Below are 22342 nucleotides of genomic sequence, written 5' to 3' on the forward strand. Positions count from 1 at the left end.
ATAGGATTAGGATTGATTCAAGATTAGATTTGTAATACTGACATTACATTTATTAATAACAATGAAAATTACAATACTTAATAATATCAAATTGTGGTAGTAATTAGATAATTAATTGTATTATCTAGCTATGTCGGTGTTTCTTCTGAATCAAACTGTAAACCAAGTATATCGTATAAATTTCGTTGAACCAAACTAAAATCTAATAAATGAAGGGGGTGATTAATTATCTTTACCATAACACACGAATATAACAGAAAAGACGTTAAGACATTTGACAAAATCCGACGAGATTAACAAATATAACATCAAAATTAAATACATGAATTTGGGATAGAAAAGTACCGTGACACGTCTTATAGCAATGCGGTTTCACACTCAGCAAAACAGTCACAATCGGGAATAAGTCACGTTCGGTAATTAAAAGATCAGACGACATAATGACAAACCACAATCTAACACGTGGTACAAATGTCCTTAGTTAGTTTGGACAAAGACACATCGTATGGATCAACCAATTCGTGATGATGTCCGTAAAATTTACGGAGTGTCATTTTTAATCTGTCCTCCTCATAACTTTGTTGCAGCAGTTTCTGCGTAAGGAGCACACTCCTGTATATGAAGTCCGTATAGTGTGAACAAGCACGAGAATAACGTATCAATAGAGATATGTAAACACCATACGAAGGGGCAGAGGGTATGTTACTGCTGAGAAATGGGAAATTGATAATTGGGAAGTTGAAATCGTCCCGTTTATCATAAGATTTTCGTGTGAAGTCGTCCATCTGTGTCAATATTGAGGAAAAGATCTAGGTATGAAGCAGTCCTTCCAGTATCAGTAGTATCCTTAATTTCAAGTTCACTGGGATATATGAGATGTAAGTATTGGCTGAAATATTGGTTATTCAATGATTCGGAAAGTAAAATTAAAGAATTTGGCAAGGTGCTTTTTCTTTTTGTCTTTAAGAGCCATTGTTTGGTCCCTGAAATTGCAAAAGTAGTAAATAAACTCATCATAGATTCAAACCTTTCAAAATAATGATAACATTATTAATAAACGAACAGGTTATAATCTGGACACATTAATGCATGAAGGTCGTTTGTGATGTTACTATGATGCCATGAAGCTGTCAACTCATCATAGAAACCAGGATTAAAATTTTGTACGCCAGACGCTCGTTTCGTCTAAAAAAAACCTCATAAGTGAAGCTGGAAAAGTTAAAGAAATCGAAAGTTAGCATATTTGACCTAAAAGGGCCAATTAACGTATATTTTTTTGGACAAAACGAACAAAGTCGTACGCGAACAGATATTTCTCATTTACATTTGAAACATACATATTGAAGCAAGATATCCTTTTGGTTAAAGCCTAAACACATAACTAAATGTTAATGACAAGATCTCAAAATGTGGTTGTTTTGGCAGTTTTTTATGCAGTTTTACACATATGTAAAAAGTTTGAAATCATACTTCAAACATGTATATAGTAAGACAAAATTAAAAACCAATATCAAAACTGATTTCTTAGACTATAATGTACTATAAATATCTTCAGGATGTTATATGGTAGATTTATGATACTTTTTTAGTTTTCGAATTTAATGTGCAAAATAAGAGGCCTGATCATACCTTCTTCTTAGCAACGACACATACACAAATCTTCCAGAAGTGAGTTGCAGTTTATACATAGAAGGAAAACATTTTAATGTTAAGAAAGATTTTATTGTTAAGAAACATACACCTAATTAAACAGATAAAATCATATAAACACTTCAACCCCGTCAATGCATTATTACATATGTTTATCTCCGAGTACTTGTTGAATAAAAGTAAACTTGTGATATTTTTCTAATATTTGAATTCTGAATCTTTACTTTCCAATAATTTTATGAAAACAGTTTTATCCAGGTCTTTTTATAAGAATGATGTCCAATGCTAGTTTTTGACTTTGTCCCCGCCTTTATTCGAAAATATCCTATAAATCTCATTCATAGAGTTATATGCATGGGAAAACAATTTCAAATGGCTGAGGAACATTTTGATTCTTAACTCATATTTTTTTCATACAAAAAAAAAACCTTAACGATAATAAAACTATAACATATAGACATTATTGTTAATATCATTGAAATTCTGCAAACTTATAAGTAGAAAAGTGAATCACATTTTTTGTTCACAAATAAAAGTAAAAGATTATTGAAAATAACATGAAATGAAGAAACAACAGTGCACAATATATATTTTTATTATAACCTGTTATGTTCGTGTGGCTTCACACAATGGTAGGTGATCTTTGGTACAATCAGTAGGAATTAAGTCCTCTGTAGTTGTCTTATTGGTGTGAACTAAAGCAAAACCACAACCATGGTTATTAGTGTGTGTAGTTGAAAGGTGTCTAAACTGACTCCGATCAATAGACTGACCGTTGTGATTCCAAATCCATTTGTGTTGTACATAATGTGCATCGGTCCATACTCTGGTATCTGTTTAATTAATGAATTGCAATTATATTACAGCAATGCATTTGTATATATATATATGACTACATTTTATGCTGGAATCTCGAACTATTGTAATAATTATAGGTTTCATAACGAGTGAGAATAGAATATCGCTTGATATCAAAGCGAGTTACTCAATTTCAATGTAATAATAAACGAGCCTGTTCAAATCAAATAACGAGAGTTAATATCAAGCGATATCCAATTCTCAACCGTAAGCGGATTACTTTGATAATAACCATCCTTCATATGAACGTACGAGAATAGTCCGAAATATATAATGGATACTGTTTATATATATTTTTTCTTCTTTCAACTGTCATCCAACTTTGGATTTGTGCAAAATACAAGAATTTCATCGATTTATATTTATTCTTTTTAATATGAATTCATTAAATGACGATCAGACAGGGATAGCAAAGAATGATACCTCCTAATGACTAAAACTGTCCGGATATATGTGGATAGATGCAAGCTTCAGTGTACCTTACATAATAACCTTTTAATGAATAACAGGGTGACGTTCCTCGAAATATTGATCTGATTTTAAGAATTTTAATGAAATCAGTTTGATATTCTCATTTTTTTTGCATTAAATTATCATTGGTCATATATGCAAATTATATAGCTTTCAATGACGTCATTGTGACAATTTCATGGATACATTATTTGTGTATTGAATTAGCTACAGTACAACTTTCGTATTCATTTATTAATCAAATTTGAAATTGACTGTACATTTCAAGCATTATAGAAACATATATTAAGGAAACAGCAATTTCACATATATAAAAAAAGGAATTGTAGTATGATTGCCAATGAGATAACTATCCACCACAGTTCAAATAAAGTGAATGTTAGCAATTATTGGCAACCGTACGGCCTTCAACAAGAAGAAAAACTAAGTCGGCTATAAAAGGCCCCGACATTAAAAATATGAAACAAAAATCAATTGAGAAAACGCGTTTAATTAATATTTGTACAAAATATTTCTCAGATGTTCGTTTAGTTTTTGAATTTAAACAAAAATCGATTTCAGCCTCTATTGAATTACAACTTGCAAATTCAGATCTTTAGAAACTGTAAGTTATAATATGCATTGTACTCGCCTGTGTAATGGCCGTGACTATGGGGAACTAGTGATGCAAATATATGTTGCATATCGTGAAATGATGAGAAGTCCACCAGTCTTCCACAATGAGATGCACAGAAATGCTGAAATGTATATAAGCACTCAACTGATATGGTATATTCTGGGGGAATGTTAGCTTAAAGATTTTAGAACATGTAAATCCAAAATATTTGGTTGATTCAACAACTTTTTGTGACTTAACTTTGAGAACCAACTGTGCCCTTCTCTTCTTGCTGACTTTGACCTTTATTAATATGAGGCTGACTTCATACATGAACGTTTTAAGAAGAAAGAAATGAAGTTTAGCTGTATCCTTTAACTTCACTTTCCGCTACTTTCCGCTACATAGATAATGTTCTCTCACTAAATGATTCAAAATTTGGTGACTATGTTGAACGCATCTATGTCATCGAACTTAAAATAAAGGATACAACAGATACAGCTAAGTCTGCCTCATATCTTGACTTACATCTAGAAATTGACAATGAGGGTCGGTTGAAAACAAAACTTTACGACAAAAGAGATGATTTCAGCTTCCCGATTATGAACGTTCCATTTCTATGTAGCAAAATTCCAGCAGCGCCTGTATACGGAGTACATATCATCCCAGTTGATACGATATCCCAGGGCTTGTATTTCCCATCAAGATTTCCTTGATAGAGGGTTGCTGCTCACAAGGAAGCTATGAACCAAGAATTCCAAGTGGTGAAGTTGAATTCATTCCTTCGTAAATTTTATGAACGCCATCACGAGTTGGTTGACCGTAATGGAATATCTGTTTCGCAAATGACAACGGATATGTTCCAACTGTCGTAAATACAATCCCGTTCCTGTTTCCTCGAATGTGACCTACCGAATAAGACTTATCACCGGGTTTGTGCTAACAATACGACGGGTGCCACATAAGGAGCAGGATTTGCTTACCCTTCCGGAGCACCTGAGATCACCTTTGGTTGGGTTTGTGTTGATCATCTTTAGTTTTCTATTTTATGTTTTGTGTACTGTTGTTTGTTTGTTGGTCTTTTTCTTTTTAAGCCATTACGTTGTCAGTTTGTTTTCGACTTATGAGTTTTACTGTCCCTTTGTTATCTTACACCTCTCTTTTTTGAATAAAACCATAACAATTATAATATTAGTTTTAATGATTTCATAAATTACCTTTGATTCATACCAAGTCATTTTGTGTTGACCAATCATTACACATGTTGATGAAGATGTCGTATATCCGGTTGGACAGTGTCTGTGATTATGAACACATGGATCTAGGTAAGATATAGACAGATGTAGTTATTGTGTAAAACAAATAGTTATAATCACTTCTTTTTTAAACCAAACGCGTCTGGCGTTCAAAATTTCAATCCTGCTATCTATGATGAGTTTATTTAAAAAAAAGTTAACAAGTACGGTCAAGAACAATGTTAGGTTAACACGAAAAACATTAAATTTTCATAAATGGAAACAATAGTTTCAAAATGCATCGAGATGACAATACACTCATCATAGATACAATGATAGAAAATGTGTGTACACAATACGCGTGAATCGTCTACAAAAGACTCAGTCAGTGACACAAAGACGAAAACTTAAATTTGTTGTGTTTCCCTATCCGCTACACACTAAATTTATATATATATATATATATGTATATTGTATGGATATCTTTACACTCCCTATATAACTTATATTCATTATATTTACAAATATACGGAACAACCTGCTATTCACGTCACGGACAAAAACAGTTTTAGTATAGTACTAATTGTGACAACAGATTGAAAAAGATATCGTTAATACTTCTCTCTCATATAAGCAAGAAAGGAACTTTAAACATTAAGAGTGCTGCTTAAAACCCTGATATTTCGTTTGGATAATAATAAAACTCAAACTAAAACAATTATAATTTAGGCATTTCTATAGAAACAGGGCAACATCTAAAAGATGTAAAATTCTACTGTAATATGAATATCTGAAATTCTTCATCATGCACTTACTTTCATATTTTTGAACAATATTACGTAACTTTCCAAACTTTCAAAGTGTACTGTAAAATAGTATTTTTCGCGATTTCTATGGTCAGACTTAAAATTGAGAATGGAAATGAGGAATATGTCAAAGAGACAACAACTCGACTAAAGAGCAGAAAACAGCCGAAGGCCACCAATGGGTCTTCAACACAGCGAGAAAATCTCGCACCCGGAGGCGGGCTTCAGCTGGCCCCTAAATAAAAATTAGGGGCCAGCTGTTTGTTATGTTATATTTTTGTGTTTGATACTACCTTACTTTTATACTGTTAAATTTACGCCAGGTGATGTTTTTACGGTTTTACATGTATCTTAAGCGCGAAATTAGTTCAGGGAATTCATTAAACTTGAAATGAAGCTTCTTTAGCTCAAGAGAAATTATCTGGGGAATATTTTTAACTATTTTTTTTTCCTGATTTGCATCTTTGACTGATAGGTAGATTTTTTTCTTTTTTTTTTTTTTTTTGCAGTTAACATTTCCACACAATTACTGGTTAACGATTTATAAGCTTGTGAAATATCTATGATATTACAAAAATTTAAATAAAGTTTCTATATATCGAAATACAAATGTAATACCAGACAGAGCAGACTTAAGTTATATGTTTTTCTGGAATATTTAACCAATAATGGACTTCGTTCATGTCTGTCATATTTTTTTTAGTAAATTATTTTGTCATAAATTAGGCCTTTATTTTTGTCAATTGAATTGTTTCATATTTTTCATGTGGGGGCCTTTTATAGCCGACCATACGGTGTGAGTTTTTCTCATTGTTGAAGCCGTACGGTTGCCTATAATTGCTTACATCCACTTCATTTGAACTTTGGTGGATAGTTGTCTCATATGCAATCATACCACATCTCCTTATTTTTATATTAGTTTTGGGCAGGCAACATACCATTTTTCACTCTGTAAACAGCAAGTCTCGAAGCAGGAAACAGGGTACCGCGGAATCCTTTACAAGTCTTTTAGAAACATAACATTTGTCAAAATGTGTCAAAGGTGTGGTTTTGAGCTTTTTGTCAAAACTATTGTTAGAACCTCATAGAACATCCATGGCAATGTGATAATGATAATTTAATCAAATATTAAGAGAGGTTTAAAGAATGGCCCTTCTTCTTTTGTATACATCTGGTTATCTATTGACAAATACACTATGTCAATATGAAAGTTGTTTATGATGATTATCATACAATGAATGTTTTTTTTTAATGGAATGTTATTAAATCGATTGCATGCAACGATATTGCGATTTTCCAAATAATGCTACGTATTTTAAAAATATTGATGATGTCTTACTAGTAGGTTTGTGTGTTGTCGTTGGGTGGTATTTTTCAAAATGGTCATTACACAGGTCTGTTTTACAACATCCTCCTTTTAAAGCAAATCCATCTCGTCTTCCAAAGATATTTGCAGTACTTGCTTTGAACCTTGCACACAACTTGTAAAGGATGAAAGAAAAATAGGACAGTTTTACAGATTGATAATGTTGTATACCAACTTTATGTTAACTTTGTTTAATTCAAAAACAGAATTTATGAAAAAACACGTTCACTATACATGTACTAATGAAATTAATGCATAATAAGAACATTGCGACTCTTCATTCATGCAAGCTTCAATATTAGCTTCGAAGTTGGCCAGGTATCATAAAAAAATATTATGTTCGAATGAATCCATTAAGATAATAGACTATTTTCATATTATCGACTTTTGACTCCAGATTACATAATTTTTCGACAGATACCTACTCTGTGGTAGGACATCCTGGTACTGACTAAGAGCAAAAAAAAATTTCCCCCAGAATTGTATCGTTTGTTAGCTTGATTTTACTTTTTTAAGTTGCTCTTAACTGACTAAAAACCAGGATGTCCTATAGGGAAAACGGTATTATTACATTTTCCCAGCATTAGGTTGGCCTTTTGTGTACCCAAGGCAGGTGAAGGAAGTCAACTTAGGAGCGCTGTGATTGGATGTAAGGGTACAATATATTTTTTTATTTATCTATGAATAACTGCAGTGTGTATATTTACAATATAAATTTTGAAACCCATTGAAATATTTTCTAGAGAATTATTCGAAAAGACTTCCAAAATTTCATAAATTTAATGTAAATTGACGGTGGGCATGGATAACATAAACAAGCTCCGTTGGAAGTTGGTCATGATACTATTTGGCTTCAATTTTTAAAACAGAGTAATAAAGTACTAACACCACACATAACTGTTTTGTCCAGATTTTTATTATAAAAAGTGGTAAATTTAAAAAATGTTAGTATTGTCGCCTATGGCAGAATAAATAGTACCGTTTTCCCTGTACTGAAGATAGCAAGGGAAATCAAAATCAATCAGACTTCAGTTATATTACACTATTTTGAAGCTTTTGATTAATACATTTGATTTTTATCACCAAGAATAGAAATTTTTCACTGAGACCAATACTGTGTTGAGAAAAGTGCTGAGTCATCATAATAAGTCAAATTGATGGGTACTGATATAAAACTTCATTCTAGGATTTCAATATTAACTATATTGTATAAGATGCACCTAACTCTAGTTCTTTTGTATTTGTTTTCACCTTTCACAATGATTAATTCAATTGGAGACACCAGAATTCAAGTCGCGACAAATATTTTTAACTGAAATATTTGCCTTTTTTGCTGTGTAATTCCCTAAATGTATCCCTTGGGTATTTCTCAAGCCATAATCTATTAAATTGGGAAATTGTCTGGTTAAGTTTGTACTGTTTATGGAGTAAGGCAATATTTGGTCATAATAGAAGCAATTTCCGTGTACAAATTGTCCATCTAAGAAAGAAAAAAGCCCAATTGAGGCTAAAATTAGGTAGATTTTATATTCTCTAGTGTAAAGAATTGATCACATTCTTGGCAATTCATGCAGCAAATGTTTGAATAGTGCTTCATTTTGTAGTTTCTATCTTTTATTATATCAAGCATATATAATTTTTCATTTTCTACTGTTTGAAAGGACTTTTGTTGGAAATGAATACTTCCAAGGGACATAATTCAGCTTTTTATAGACTGATACAGGCAAGAAAGGCAACTTTATAGCTGAGTATTTTGCATATTTAATGTTTTAAGTGTCTAATATCTTTGTTTTTATCATCCCAAGACAGACTCATGGATTTTATAACAAGTTCTGAAATTTTGAACCACAACATGGCATATACTAAAGCATGGAATGGAGATTAGTATGAAAAATCTTGAATTTGTGCTTACTAATATGTTGTAAATTTTGGATAAATTGAATACAAATTGAATGGAACTGTCATTTGTATCTGTTTGAATGGTACTGTTTATTATTCTTTTTAAATAAGATAAGAAATGATTGGATACAGGTAGTTTATTAAGCCTTATCTGAAAGAAGTACAGAAAGAGGTAAACCAGCATATAGGGGTGGGGACATGAAAGGATCCATGTTTCTTCAAGTTATGGGGATATACAAGAATTTGTTATAGCCAAGGTTTTCACAATAACCCAGTATTGCATTAATGGTGTCATAAGAATTCTTTATATCTTTATGTCACAGTATAAAACAGAGTAGGTCACCTGTCGAAAAAATATAAACTCAGGAGTCAAAAGTCAGTAATATGCAAAGAGTCTTTTGATGTTTATCCATTTATATAGCTAAATATGTGGCGGAATCTGGTTGTCAACCCACATCTAAGATTGTTTATGGCAGCATATAGGCGGATTTTGTGTTGAGATTTGTTTATCATATTTTTTACTAAAGATCTTATATGCTCTAAACGTACCAATAAAATCCATACGATTATGGCCTTTACTATAATCACTAAAACTCCATCAAAGACATGCAAACAAACCAGGAAGTGAAATGTTAGGATTCAAGTTAGCTCTACTATTTGAATTATTTCAGGGTTTACTCAGTTAATCAGTACTTTGTACCTGTTCTTCAATACAGCCTACTCTATAAACTGGTTTCAGGTCAGCGCTCAGTGTCTCCAGTGTAAAACATTCCTACCAGTATAAATGTGTAAAAGTCAGATATGAAATTATTAAAAGAAAATTAATGAGATGTTAAATAAAAAAAAAGAAAAAGTAATCGGTAATTAAAAAAGTTAAAAGACAAAAACAGGCATCCCAAAGATAATCAGTGAGAGGTCAAAGAGTATTTTTGAAAATTGACACCAACAAACAATGGAAAGTCGCTAGGTGTCACTTGCAAATGATTTGTGTGCTCCGAACTTCATTGTCCAGTCAAAGTCTTTAAGGTGATACAACTGCTACTAAGACCTACAATTGAGTCACATTGTTCATGTTTGGGTAGTTTTTAATATAAGTTTCTGTGTGTGTATGTAGGACAGCAGGAAATCGGCAATTCTCATTTCTTTAATATTTTTTATCACAATAGAATTAAATTATAAATAATGAAATATAAAAGATAGAATATCTTCTATTCCACATCTTTTTTGAGAATCGATAGAATATCTCAAACTCGTGAAAGAGCTTTACACTGTAAAGTGAAGTTCGTCGACGATATTGAATTCCTAATTTTTCTCATATTAATTACTATGTTAAACATACCAAAAGGATATTTAAGGTGGTACCACTTGACTAAAATTAATTTGGCTCGTTGAATTTTCATAAAATTTTGACAAAATATTTACTTTGACCCTTTAAAAAAAAAAATTTAAAAAATGACAAAAATTGAACCACACACTTTATCGGAAAAATTTCATTGGATATATAATAGCAGTTTGACAATGCAATGGCAAAAACGAATAACGCCCAAAGGCAAATACTAGTCCACGAAAACTAAAGACTGAGCAACACGAACTCCACCAAAACCGGGGGTGATCTTAGGTCCTCTGAAAGGGTAGGCAGATTAATTAAATACAGCAATTTTACCTTACATACTTAATAATTAGGACATGTTTAAAACGTATTTGTTTTTTTATCTATGCCTGTCTTAGAACTACATAAAGAAGATGCATGTGTTGTTAAAAGTTTTCTTACATACTTTCCACCTACATGCCCTAATAAATGATCTTGCTGTTTGACTGTTTCATCTTACTCTTCATTAACAGATATTTGATTCATTCACTTTGTTGGATACATGTACAAAATGTATTCACTGGACATAGAAAGCATATTAAATAATACACAGCTCATTGATGGTTTATAAATAACATATCTTGGTATTCACTTTCTTGGCATTGATTTAGTTTTTCTTACGAAAGAAAGAAAAATGTTTAAGTCATTATTATTTTGATTGCAGATTCCGGTACATTGTTGAAATGGCAACCGAATGGTTATTAAAGAAATAAAAATTCTAAAGTTAATTATTTATTAAAGCCAAAATTTCATTTTTGTTTCATTAAAAAAGACTAGAGCACCGCCAGTTAAAATCGTTCTTATCAAGAAAATCCTGTCTGAAAAGTTTAAAATTTACTTACATGTCCGGAATGACAGACATTTGTAGAGTTACAGTCGTCGACATTATAAATATCATTGCAGGTGTAACAGTTAACTGCAAATAAAGGACATTATAAGAATAGAGATTAGATTACGTATTGCTTTATCAACGTTCAAAATGGACGTTACTGTGTGTGTATATATCCTGAATAACTTCACAGAAACTCGGTAAGAATTAAAACTTAGTATTAAGTTTCCATAGAAACGGGATACTCTTAAATGTATTCAATTTAAAATCATCAATCAGAAAGGGCATTATTGCGTATTTATTAATACCGAGCTCCAAACAGGTTCAATTGACAAGAGTTGATGTACAAAAAAAATGTACATGCGAACTGGCACACTACACCATACCGAATACAACTATCAATATATATATTCTAACATAAAAGAAGATGAAGTATGCCCCACAAACAGAAAACTGTTTTTCAATTTCCAAAGAAACGCACAGATCCTTTTTTTTTCAAATCTTGAAAGTTATGGTTTTTTTTTAATAATGCTGTTTTAGGATCAATTAAACACAAATTCAACCAAGCGTAGTTAACATCACCAAATGATAAAGAAATCACTTTATGACAAGGATGATGTCTTTTTAAAAAGCTTTTATTCTATTCTATGATATAAATTTCAAACTGTCAAAATAACAAAGTTACTTATCCACTCTAAATTATTGATGACCATCAATGTATCCCATCCTATGATATAATAACTATAAAAAACGTTCATTGATAACTGTAGCAATAATCCTTAAAAAAATCATGTATGAGTAAGATCATGGAAGTATTATATTGGCGTCAATACAATACTTCCATGGTAAGATTAAGAGATTAAAGATTGCAAGTTAGACTTTACGTACGCAAGTCTCTTATTTTACAATCGGAAAGTAAATTAACCGTTTGATACGACAACGTACGTACAATAAATGACTAACATATACCTAATTACATATCAATCTAAAGGTCAATTCTAAAACTTATCTTTATTGTTTCAAATTCCCATTTGTTTTTCCAAGACAGTTGTGACATTCAAATGTTACTTACAGCATTTTCCACACATACGTGGACAAATATTCGACGAAAGACCGTCCTTTTTACATATCAGGTTATTGCTTGATTTTAGTCTGTGACAGGCAACATCGTCTAGATTTTCGCAAGTATTTGGATCAGCAGTTGTATTTACGGACATATCTACAATAAAAAGTGTTATCCTAACTACAATTTTGTGAAATTTAAGTTGTCAACTCCTCACTTATTACCACCGGTGGACATTTTAACGCATTGATAGGTCATTTTAGCGAAAAAATCGGGCGTTTTAGCCTCAAAGTATAGCCCATGTCACCGCCACATTTTTTACCCATTTTTAAAGAAAAGTGAAATTATCAATGCCCATTTTTGCGACAGAAATTACAATAATATCGAAAAATATCTCGTCCATAAAACTACAGCACTAAAAGTCTAAAAAGATAACTCAAATGTTTAATTTTCAAAGTATGTACCCCATTCACAAGACAATTAAAAAAAATTGTAACAGGAACTATTCCTTTGCTTCATCTTGTCTAGATCGAAGAGCCGATTCATCGATACTCCATATTATACTAATAGTATCAAGAAAACGAAATTAGATGAGTGTACATGCACAAACATTACTTTTGAGCTCTTAAAATATACTAAATAGATTTAGACTTGAAGTTATTCAACGTACTAGATGGTGAAGATGTTGGTGGTATTTCTTGAGAAAAAATCACCAGTGGTAGTTGGTTATTACAATTGTCTGTAGTACAGCATGCGCCGTTAACGTCTACATTCTTTTTTCGGTTCTCTGGACCAAAATATTGCTGGCATTTCTGTGTAAGGTATCATAATATACAGTGCACTTTATATAATTCGAATTTTCTGATTATATTAGTGTCAAACAAACATCCTGCTCCATAAAGATTTTTTTTAAAACATTATTATCAAGATACAATGTCAAATTGAAAATAGATGAATTTACTAAATCATACACGCTTACGTCAAAAAGACAGCAGACCGAAGGCCCATACAACCACAGACAGTATTGCCATTTTTTCTTCATGAATGATTAAATCGACAAAATTGTTCATTATGCTCAATGTCATCTTACCTGTTTTATTTAGGGGTCAGACCACCAATTCACTCCCTCCAATTTAGAACGTATGTAAAAGTAGCCCTACTCTGACACAAAATAGTGCTTTTGATGTAATTGTTTACTTACACTAACCATCACATTTGCAGAAATGAAACTTTTGGTGAAAGAGAAATATATTTAGATCATTTTGAGCCAAAATTTACTTGTCTATGAGTTTGCATTAAAAATTGAGGATTAATGCGCTCCATAGTATACTTATTTAAGATTTCCAGAAAACCACGGGTAATTTTAGTAGTACTTGTGTTCCGAAGGTAAGTTCTTTCTTATAAGACTTTAAAGGTAGGTTGAAAATTGGCATGTAGAAAGGTGATACATGTACAATTTAGGATATACCTGGTTTCTATGAAGTTAAAACTTAAGGTAAAATGTTAAGAAAGCTGTGAAAATTGCAAAATTTGGTTGAATAGATGGGGATTTTGAATTGGTGGTCCGACACCTTGAAGTTGATATATTCCGCTCCTCTACAATGGTCAAGTAGGAGAGCTCGATTACGGGGAATGACTAAATTATTCGGAGTAAACGTCATCTATTCGTTTTTTTTACCCTGCTTTCACAGAAGAAGAGGTCCTTTATACTTTTTTTTTAAACGTATATATTATTGTTTAGGGACCGGCTTACCCCGCCTTCGGGTGTGGGATTTTCTCGCTGTGTTGAAGACCCATTGGTGGCCTTGGGCTGTTTTATGCTTTTTGGTCGGGTAGTTGTCAATTTGACACATTCCCCGTTTCCGTTCTCAATCTTATTATTGCGGACTAAGGATTATGAAAATACAGTAATCAATCATACAATGAACTAGAATCACCTGTTTAAATCTGTTTCATATATTCAGTGTTAAAACAAATAAGAAATGTTTATGAAGAAAAGGATATGTGAAATATACGTCAATGAGGCAGCAACCCAACGACATTATTTTTCAACTTTAAAGATACATATAAACCCTCTTGTAAGTCCGTATAAACAAACAAGAACAAAAAACAATACTTACACTTTTTTCAGCACATCCCATTTTATAAACTTCTGAGAAATCATTAGTAAATGTTTGTGTAGTGAAACAATACTAAAAGAGAAAAAATATAAATTTAACCATGTCTACACTATTAAGATTTGTACTTTAATATTTGGCAATCGTGCTGAATGTTTGATTATTTTTAAAATACACACATTTTCAAAAGGTTCAATAAAGACATATTTTTGTTTGTTCACACCCGACAATTGCAGAAGGCATGTTGATACAGAACTTTGATCACGCTCTTCGTTGTTCTTTTATTGATATTATATTTCTAACGTTTTATGTCTATTTATTATCAAAAGATTTTGCTATGAGCGTACCTAGTAAATGTTAGATATTCAAGTAGATTGTCTGCAATAAAGTCTTTGACTTTTGTAAATTTGTGCATTTGAAATTAAAAAAAAAAATCTAAACACGGATTTAGACCTAAAATGATACATACATGATCCATAGATGGACAGGCAACAAGATGTGTACAGTTTGATGGGTCGTCTACTGCAGGACACTGGTAACATTTTACAGCTATGTAAAACAATCATAACGTATTAGGTATTGTTCGAAAAATAAGAAGAATATTTATCAAGGAGGATGTTAGATATATGTTAGCACTACAACCATACATTGTTTACTTTTAATGCACTATAAATAGATTAAGAAATGTACAATAACCGAAATAAGATAGTGAAATAAAATGTAGTCTTATTCTAGAAATACATGTTTTGACGATTTTTCGGAAGTAAGTAGGGTTTAAATTCAGAAAACTTAAATTTCATTTCATTTTGATTTGATTTGTTTATGCCATTTTTAGTTGTAGATTTTACTTTTTTCTGAAAGTGATGTGACTGTGTATTATGTTTTGTATTTCAATTTTTTTCAATTTAACAACATGAACAATGAAATGATCACATCCAATACATTATATAATGGAAAATAGCACATACTATTCCTAAGAACAAGCAGTGTCACAGTACTATCTATTGTACAAGAAGTGAACACAGAATAGAGAATACATAGTGGTCTAGACATGAGCCTACTCATTAGACCTATTTAGAAATGAGCATATTCAATATACAATTGTCTAGACAAACAAGAAGGAATGTGGAAAAAAAAGAATGCATTTGCTAGTGTCAATGAGACAACAATCTAACAACACAATGAAAGACAAAACAATTGCATTTAGAGGTACACATATTACGTGTTTTAAACAATAAACATATTTTATAGTACATGCACGAGGACATACAATTTAGTGTTCACTTGGGCTACAGTAAAGTTGAAAAGTACTGAATCAAATGTGATTTGTGGTGAACTTTAAGTCGTCCGTTTGAAAGAGTTATGAACGCCGTTTTGGCAGGAATATCTGTGTCACAGAGGACTATGGATATGTTCATGTTCCGTTGATCTTAATTCATTTTATCACCGAAACTACTAAGTGCCCTCATAGTATACATATTACCAGAGAAGTGCCCATATACATGCGTAGTTAACATTATACATGTTTAAGTAGAGACGTTATCACATATCACACACTATACATATCATATACTAAAGCAGAAAAGTGGGTAAAAAGTATAAATTATAGTAGACAAGCAAGAACATACATGTGAGTACAGGAGATGGCGCAAAGTATAAATCATTGAAGTAGAGAGTGATAATACAATATTTATACTACTAAAATAACGAGGTCTAATTTGTTAGCCGGCATGACGTAAAAACGACGAAACAAAGACTTTGTATATAATTATAATGGACGATGGTGCTGTTAAAAAATTACACCATTCCAGGCCCTTTTGTTTCGATACCGGTTACCTTCTGTAAATTTCTGCTCTATCAGGAGAACCTGGAATTATTCCAGTAGTTTTTTTATATCCATGTTACACTATAGTTCACTATTTAACAAGTCTGTTTTCTTCCACCTCGATACCACTACTAATTTTGGTTATTTAGTTAACAATTAAAAAGCAAGAACGTGTAGAAACAGAAATATTTTGAAAGCAGAGAAAACTGTGCACCTTACAATTGGCATGACTTTATCTGATGGCAATACGAAAACTATAAATCCAAACTAAAAATAAGGCATAGGTACTTTAATTCAGTCACAAACTCGCGGGTGTGTTCTAGTTCATACTAATTAAAAAGTGACCACATGGTAGTCATTTTTTACAGAGAAGATCTGCAAACAATACATTTTTGTACTTACGGCATCTTCCGCAGAACCTTGTACAAACGGCAGACAGATCTGCGTCACTACATAAATCTGGTCGTTTAATGGCTAATAGTTCGCATGCTTTCGTGTCTACATCTTCACAAACAGCTGCCAAGGATCCAAGAACGAAACTTGCTACAATGCAATAAGTGTATATTTTTATATTTGTTTTATAACCACTCAGTCCTCAAACTTAAAATCTATTTTGACAGTGTCTCTTCAGTAATGTTCAAAGCCAAAATATTCAAAATACAAAAATACAAACATTGAAAAGATAATAAAACCAAAAAGGAGCAACAGTTAAGCCAAACTCGGAGAAGGCATCAGAGCTATGTATGAGGTATATACGTTCCTGAGTTTTCTAAATAGTTTCGGAATTTGTTAAAAATCAAATTTTAATATAAAAAAAAACAAGCTGTGAATGAATTATAGATTTAAGTGAACAAAAATCACTTTGATATATAAAACGACGATCTCTGACTTGGCCATGCACACCAGCATACGGCTAGCTGTTGTTGAGTAAATCAACCTCTCTTTTGTACCAATCAACAATATAAGATCAATAGAATAGAAAAGAGAAAGAATAAAATTGAGAATGGAAATGGGCAATATGTCAAAGAGATAACAACCCGACCAAAGAGCAGACAACAGCCGAAGGCCACCAATGGGTCTTCAATGCAGCGAGAAAATCCCGCACCCGGAGGTGGTCCTCAGCTGGCCCCTTAATAAAATTGTGTGCTAGACTGTGAAAATGGACGCCACACTTAACTCCAAAACATATAAATGAACTAAAATTAAAAAAACATACAAGACTATCAAAGGCCAGAGGCTCCTGACTTGGGACAGGCGCAAACATGCGGCGGGGTTAATCATGTTTTGTGAGATCTCAACCCTCCCCCTATAAGATATCGAGTTGACATTCAAAACTCTAAATGATTACACAAAACACAACATAGAAAACTATAGACTGACCAACACGAATCCCACCAAAAAAGGGGTGATATCAAATGATCTGAAAGAGTAAGCAGATTTAGTGGCAGAAAGAAAAAGAAACTTGATAAATGACAAAAAAAAAAACTTTAGCACTCAAAAATTAATCTGAACTTTAATTAACACAGATTTTGCATATGTAACTTTGTTATTAAAACTACTGACCAAGTTATAGAAGTGACATTAACATGAACTAAGAATGCTTGTTAGCAGCCACACTTTATAACTGCAATTTATAAATTAAAGTGCAGGGTGTGCAATAAAGTGAATGTTATGATATTTTATGTCTAATAAAACAATTATATGTTTAAATTATTAATCTGTAAAGCTAAACAACTTTACATAAGATTTTGAACATGAATCAATATAAACATACAGTTAAATTTATGCTTACCAAAAATTAAAATTCGTTTCGGTTCGAACATTATTTAGCCTTTGATAGTGAATTATAAGCTTGTAGAACCTTATCTACATTATCTCTCTGTTAGAATTAGGTTAATTTAACTTTATCTTAATGATTTACCATTGTATCGTGCAAGTTCATATCTATATCAACTAAATTTAAAGCGATATTCAAAAATCGACAATAGCATATGATATAAAAAGAAGATGTGGTATGATTGCCAATGAGACAACTTTTCACAAGATAACAAATGACACAGAAATTATAAACTATAGGTCACCGATTTCAGTTTTTACATGGTAAAATTTGATTGTTGTTTGATTGTTGGTTGCTTAACGTCCAGTGGCAAATATTTCACGAGTTTCAGGGCGAGAACAAATTAACAATAAATACAATAGGTAGATTCTGTAATAGAGGCCATCCGGGATAAAGGTCCGGGTAATTTGGACTACCACGGGAAAATGAGGGTATATTGGATAGGGACAGAAATTCATTCTTGCAATAGGCCACCTACGGGCCCCTCAATAGACATAGCTCATTTCTGATCAAATAGATGGATGCAATTCGGAAGTTTGCGGGTTTTTTCAAATCATTTATGTACATTCCGTCAACTTTTTTTCAAAGTTAAATTTTAGCCAAAGTAAAAAAAACACGTTAAGTCTCTGTTCGCCTGGTTTGTCAAATCTCACCTCGCCCCGCATTTTTCGTCTATGTTTGATAATTTCTAGCTTATCAAAAATAATTTTAATTGAAATATATTATGTATAAAAATGAAATAATAAGAAGTAGTTATTTCACATTTATCATCTTATAAAACGTATCAAAAAGTAAATCCAATCAACGTGTAATTTTTATCTTTTTTTAACTGAACAAAAAATATGTCCTAACTTTTCTCAGTCGGTGTCCAGCTGTTCAAAGGTTGGTACCAATTAATATCCGTAAAGTAAAATCATACACATGTAGTAGTTTTCCAAATTTATAAAATTCCTTCCTTCCAATCGTAAGTTCCAAACAGTCATACTAAACTAGTACATTTACGAAGTAAAATAACAGTAATACCGAACTCGAAGGGAAATTCAAAACGGAAAGTCCTTTAACAAATGGCAAAATCAAACATATCAAAGGAATGGAAAACAACAGAAAGTGACGTTGTGTTGGATTTGTAAACTAACAGGTCAATATAGAACATCTGTCAAAAGTACATATTTTTATGTTTGACTTTACATGTTTATAGAATGTGTTTTAATAAACAACACTTGGTATATTGAAAATGTGAATAAACTTAATCATACTAAAATGTTTAGAATATTCAACATTAATCGTTAGAACTTACATTATGTACCTTTGTTGGTCACTCAATATAACCCGTGACAGTTGTAAAATAACACAATCAGGGACTGTAATACAAAGCGCGGAACCTCAGATTAGTTAATTATGTGAATTTACGACAATTTTGCTGTGTTTGGTTTAATTTGATTATCAATTCGAAAGGATAAGATTCAACAACAAATCCAAATACTTCAAGGCAAAGATGTGGGTTTGTTTTTGTCAATCCAACCACATATTTTGTCGATATCTTGGCCATGTGTTGTTCGTTGTTGTTTGTACGTCTTTTTTTCTATTCTCGGATGAGTCGTTTATATGTGGTTGGTGTATTTAGCTTGGTTATATAAGTGATCAGCTAGTCTACATATCACAGACGTAGGAACCAAGAAAATAAACATGACGTCGTACATATATGTTTTCCCTTTTCAAAAAATTTTCAGTTTTGTTTCCATTTTATCTCTTGTTGTTTGTTTTTTATTCTTAATGTTTGTATTGTCACGAATATTTAATGAGATTGTCTACTAATTACAAATAAGATCAATCATTCGGATGTAATTTTTCCCATAGCCTCTCATAAATAAAATGAAGTAAGGAAAAACGCTTTTTACAAAGTTAAGATTTGAATGAACTAGTTTTGAAACAGTGTCGCTTTTAACATTTACTTTCGAAAAATCAACTGGACATGCTGATATATACTCTATAATTCATTGAATATAAAAATTAGGAGATGTGGTATGAATGTCTATGAGACAACTATACCCCAGTAACCAAAGGAAAAAGATAAAAGCAACAATAGGTTATAGCACTACCATAAAATATGAGCAAAACCTTTACCGTATAGTAAGCTATGATGGTAACATCTTAACAAAAAAGAATAAAAGTACCGAACTCCAAGGTAAATTCAAATTTGAGAAGTCCATAAAAAACTGATCAAAATCAAACTTTATCAACGAACAGAACGAATGAAAAACAACTGTCACATTTTTGACTTGGTACATGCATTTTCCAAAGAAAATGGTGGTTTAAACCTGGTTTTATAGCTAATTTAACCTGCCACTTGTATGACAGTTGTTTATAGTTCTGTTATGTTGAACAAAAATTAGACGAGCAACCGAAACAGCGATAATATGTTAATGTGACACATAAATTGGAATCCAGCAGCCAAAACTGTGTAAACATATATCACAGACATACAACACAACTAAACTGACTAAAAAGTTCAAACAAACATACAACTAAATCTAACAAAGGCGCCAACAAAATACTATTGTTGTAGTTCAAAGTAAATTTAACAAAGACGCCAACAAAGAAGTATGAAAAAATATGAAACAATTCAACAGAGAAAATCAACGGTCTGATTTATGCTAAAACAACAATTAAATGCAAATATGACAGACAGCAACCAATAACATACACTGAATCGAATCTAGACTTAGCATGATGGTTCCCTTTAAATTGTTGATATTTTAATTCGCTGGTAATAAAATGACAATTAATTGTATTATAACAAGAGAGAAGACAACCTTCGGCATCAAAACTTAAAAGTTGATTAGGACCCACAGTTCTTGATCAATAATAACTTAATGACATTTTTTTGTCGATCATGCGATATGTATTCGTAATAATTGTTTTTTAAAAAAAAACGTGCACAGAGGACTTAGTTTAGTATATATATTTTGATCAATTCAACATCAAAGACTACATAAAATTACGAATCCTGCATATTTTGATCTTCTATTTTTGCATTTATTTGTCATTGTAAAAATCTTGTCTATGACATTACAAAGTTTCAATCCTTACAAGGTTTAATTTCGTTAAGTCCATTACGGAGAATGTAATTTGACGTTAAACGCATGCGCTGTATAAATCCAAATGCAAGGAACTGATTATGAAGTCCTAAAGTTACTGCAGCTCTTCAAATTTTTATTAGGTTTTAGATTTTCAAATATGTTTGCCTTGAGCATTAACGAAGAAAAGTAAATAGTCAAAACTTTCATCTATTGCAGTAGGGGCGAGGCCCCCTCGGTGGCCAAGTGGTCTAATTAGTTCTACTACTGTAATCACTAGCCAGTCAACACTGAGGTTGTGGGTTCGAATCCCGCTCGTGTAGGTTCACTCGATTCCAATCTTAATTGACTAGGATTATCAGTTTTCCAATCGAAGGTCGGTGGTTTTCTCCGGGCACTCCGGCTTCCTCCGCCAATAAAATCTGGCCGCCACGAAATAGCCTAAATATGGCGCTTAAAAGTGGCGTTAAAACACCAACAATCAATCAATCTATTGCAGTAAATTTTTTTAGTTAAATTTACTAATGAAATCTCAACTTCATAAACACATTTTTCGAATTCAGCGACTCAATAGAAATACCAGGCTAATAAATTTTTACGCTAGACGCACGTTTTGCATACATAATAATCATCAGCCTCAAATAAGAACAGTTTGAAGGCCACATCAAATACAAAAGGTGGATTATGGTTACATTTATTGATATATAAAAATATGTTTAAAAATATCCTTTTCTTGTTTAACATTTATGCAAACGTGAAACTTGTCAAAATATTTTTTTATAATATGCATAATCAAGCATTTGATGGATTTTAATTTATGTTTTTATACGTTTCAGAGGTATCACTTATACCTCTGACTATCTGGTTTATATGATTTTCTGCCGTTTGCATCCTTACGTCAATGGCAGTACGTACTTGATCCAGATACTGTATTTGTGACATTGCTTTGATTACTAACACGACCTGAAGTGTGCTGCCTGTAAATAGAAAACATTAATGATTAGGTAGTGATGAAATGTAAGGATTTATCATTTACTTAGACTAAATAACTTATAATTTTTACTGTATGATAATAGCATGAAATTTACGTGACTTCCATATTTTCCGAAATAGTGTTTAGCGGGCTGATATGAAAAATTTATCACATGCTTCCGGCTATTATCACATGCCTTTCCGTAACGTTATCGCATGACATTCCGGTGTTACTCGGCACATTCCGGAAAATGCACCTCAATGGTATGTTTCAGTGAAAAACATAACAAAGTAGTGTACAAAACAATTATTGGGAAACAGGAAAATATATCATGTAAAATGCAAAAAATCAAATTATACAATAAACGCATTT

At 31.9% G+C, this 22342-nt stretch overlaps 1 protein-coding gene across 1 annotated transcript; it reads right to left on the bottom strand.

Annotated features, from left to right (window-relative positions):
• Positions 1-2229: 2229 nt before the first annotated feature.
• On the bottom strand, positions 2230-16620 carry LOC127724712 (uncharacterized). Its single transcript, XM_052231794.1, has 11 exons — positions 16486-16620; positions 14728-14807; positions 14262-14333; positions 12812-12953; positions 12151-12297; positions 11092-11165; positions 9581-9652; positions 6955-7096; positions 4792-4895; positions 3611-3716; positions 2230-2483 (listed from the first exon to the last, which is right to left on the bottom strand). The coding sequence occupies exons 2-11, from the start codon at positions 14734-14736 to the stop codon at positions 2257-2259; spliced, it is 1095 nt and encodes a 364-aa protein (XP_052087754.1). The 5' UTR covers positions 14737-14807; positions 16486-16620; the 3' UTR covers positions 2230-2256.
• Between the last annotated feature and the right edge of the window lie 5722 nt (positions 16621-22342).

The sequence above is a fragment of the Mytilus californianus genome, unplaced genomic scaffold (genome assembly GCF_021869535.1).
Source record: "Mytilus californianus isolate M0D057914Y unplaced genomic scaffold, xbMytCali1.0.p SCAF_14, whole genome shotgun sequence".
Lineage (NCBI taxonomy): Eukaryota > Metazoa > Mollusca > Bivalvia > Mytilida > Mytilidae > Mytilus > Mytilus californianus.

What these genes read in the sequence shown, in the direction of transcription:
- LOC127724712 (XM_052231794.1), bottom strand. An exon ending in TGGGATGTGCTGAAAAAAGT is followed by an intron (nt 12,954 to 14,261) that starts GTAAGTATTGTT and finishes TACCTTACACAG; the next exon opens with AAATGCCAGCAATATTTTGG. An exon ending in TAGTCACGGCCATTACACAG is followed by an intron (nt 2,484 to 3,610) that starts GCGAGTACAATG and finishes TTAATTAAACAG; the next exon opens with ATACCAGAGTATGGACCGAT.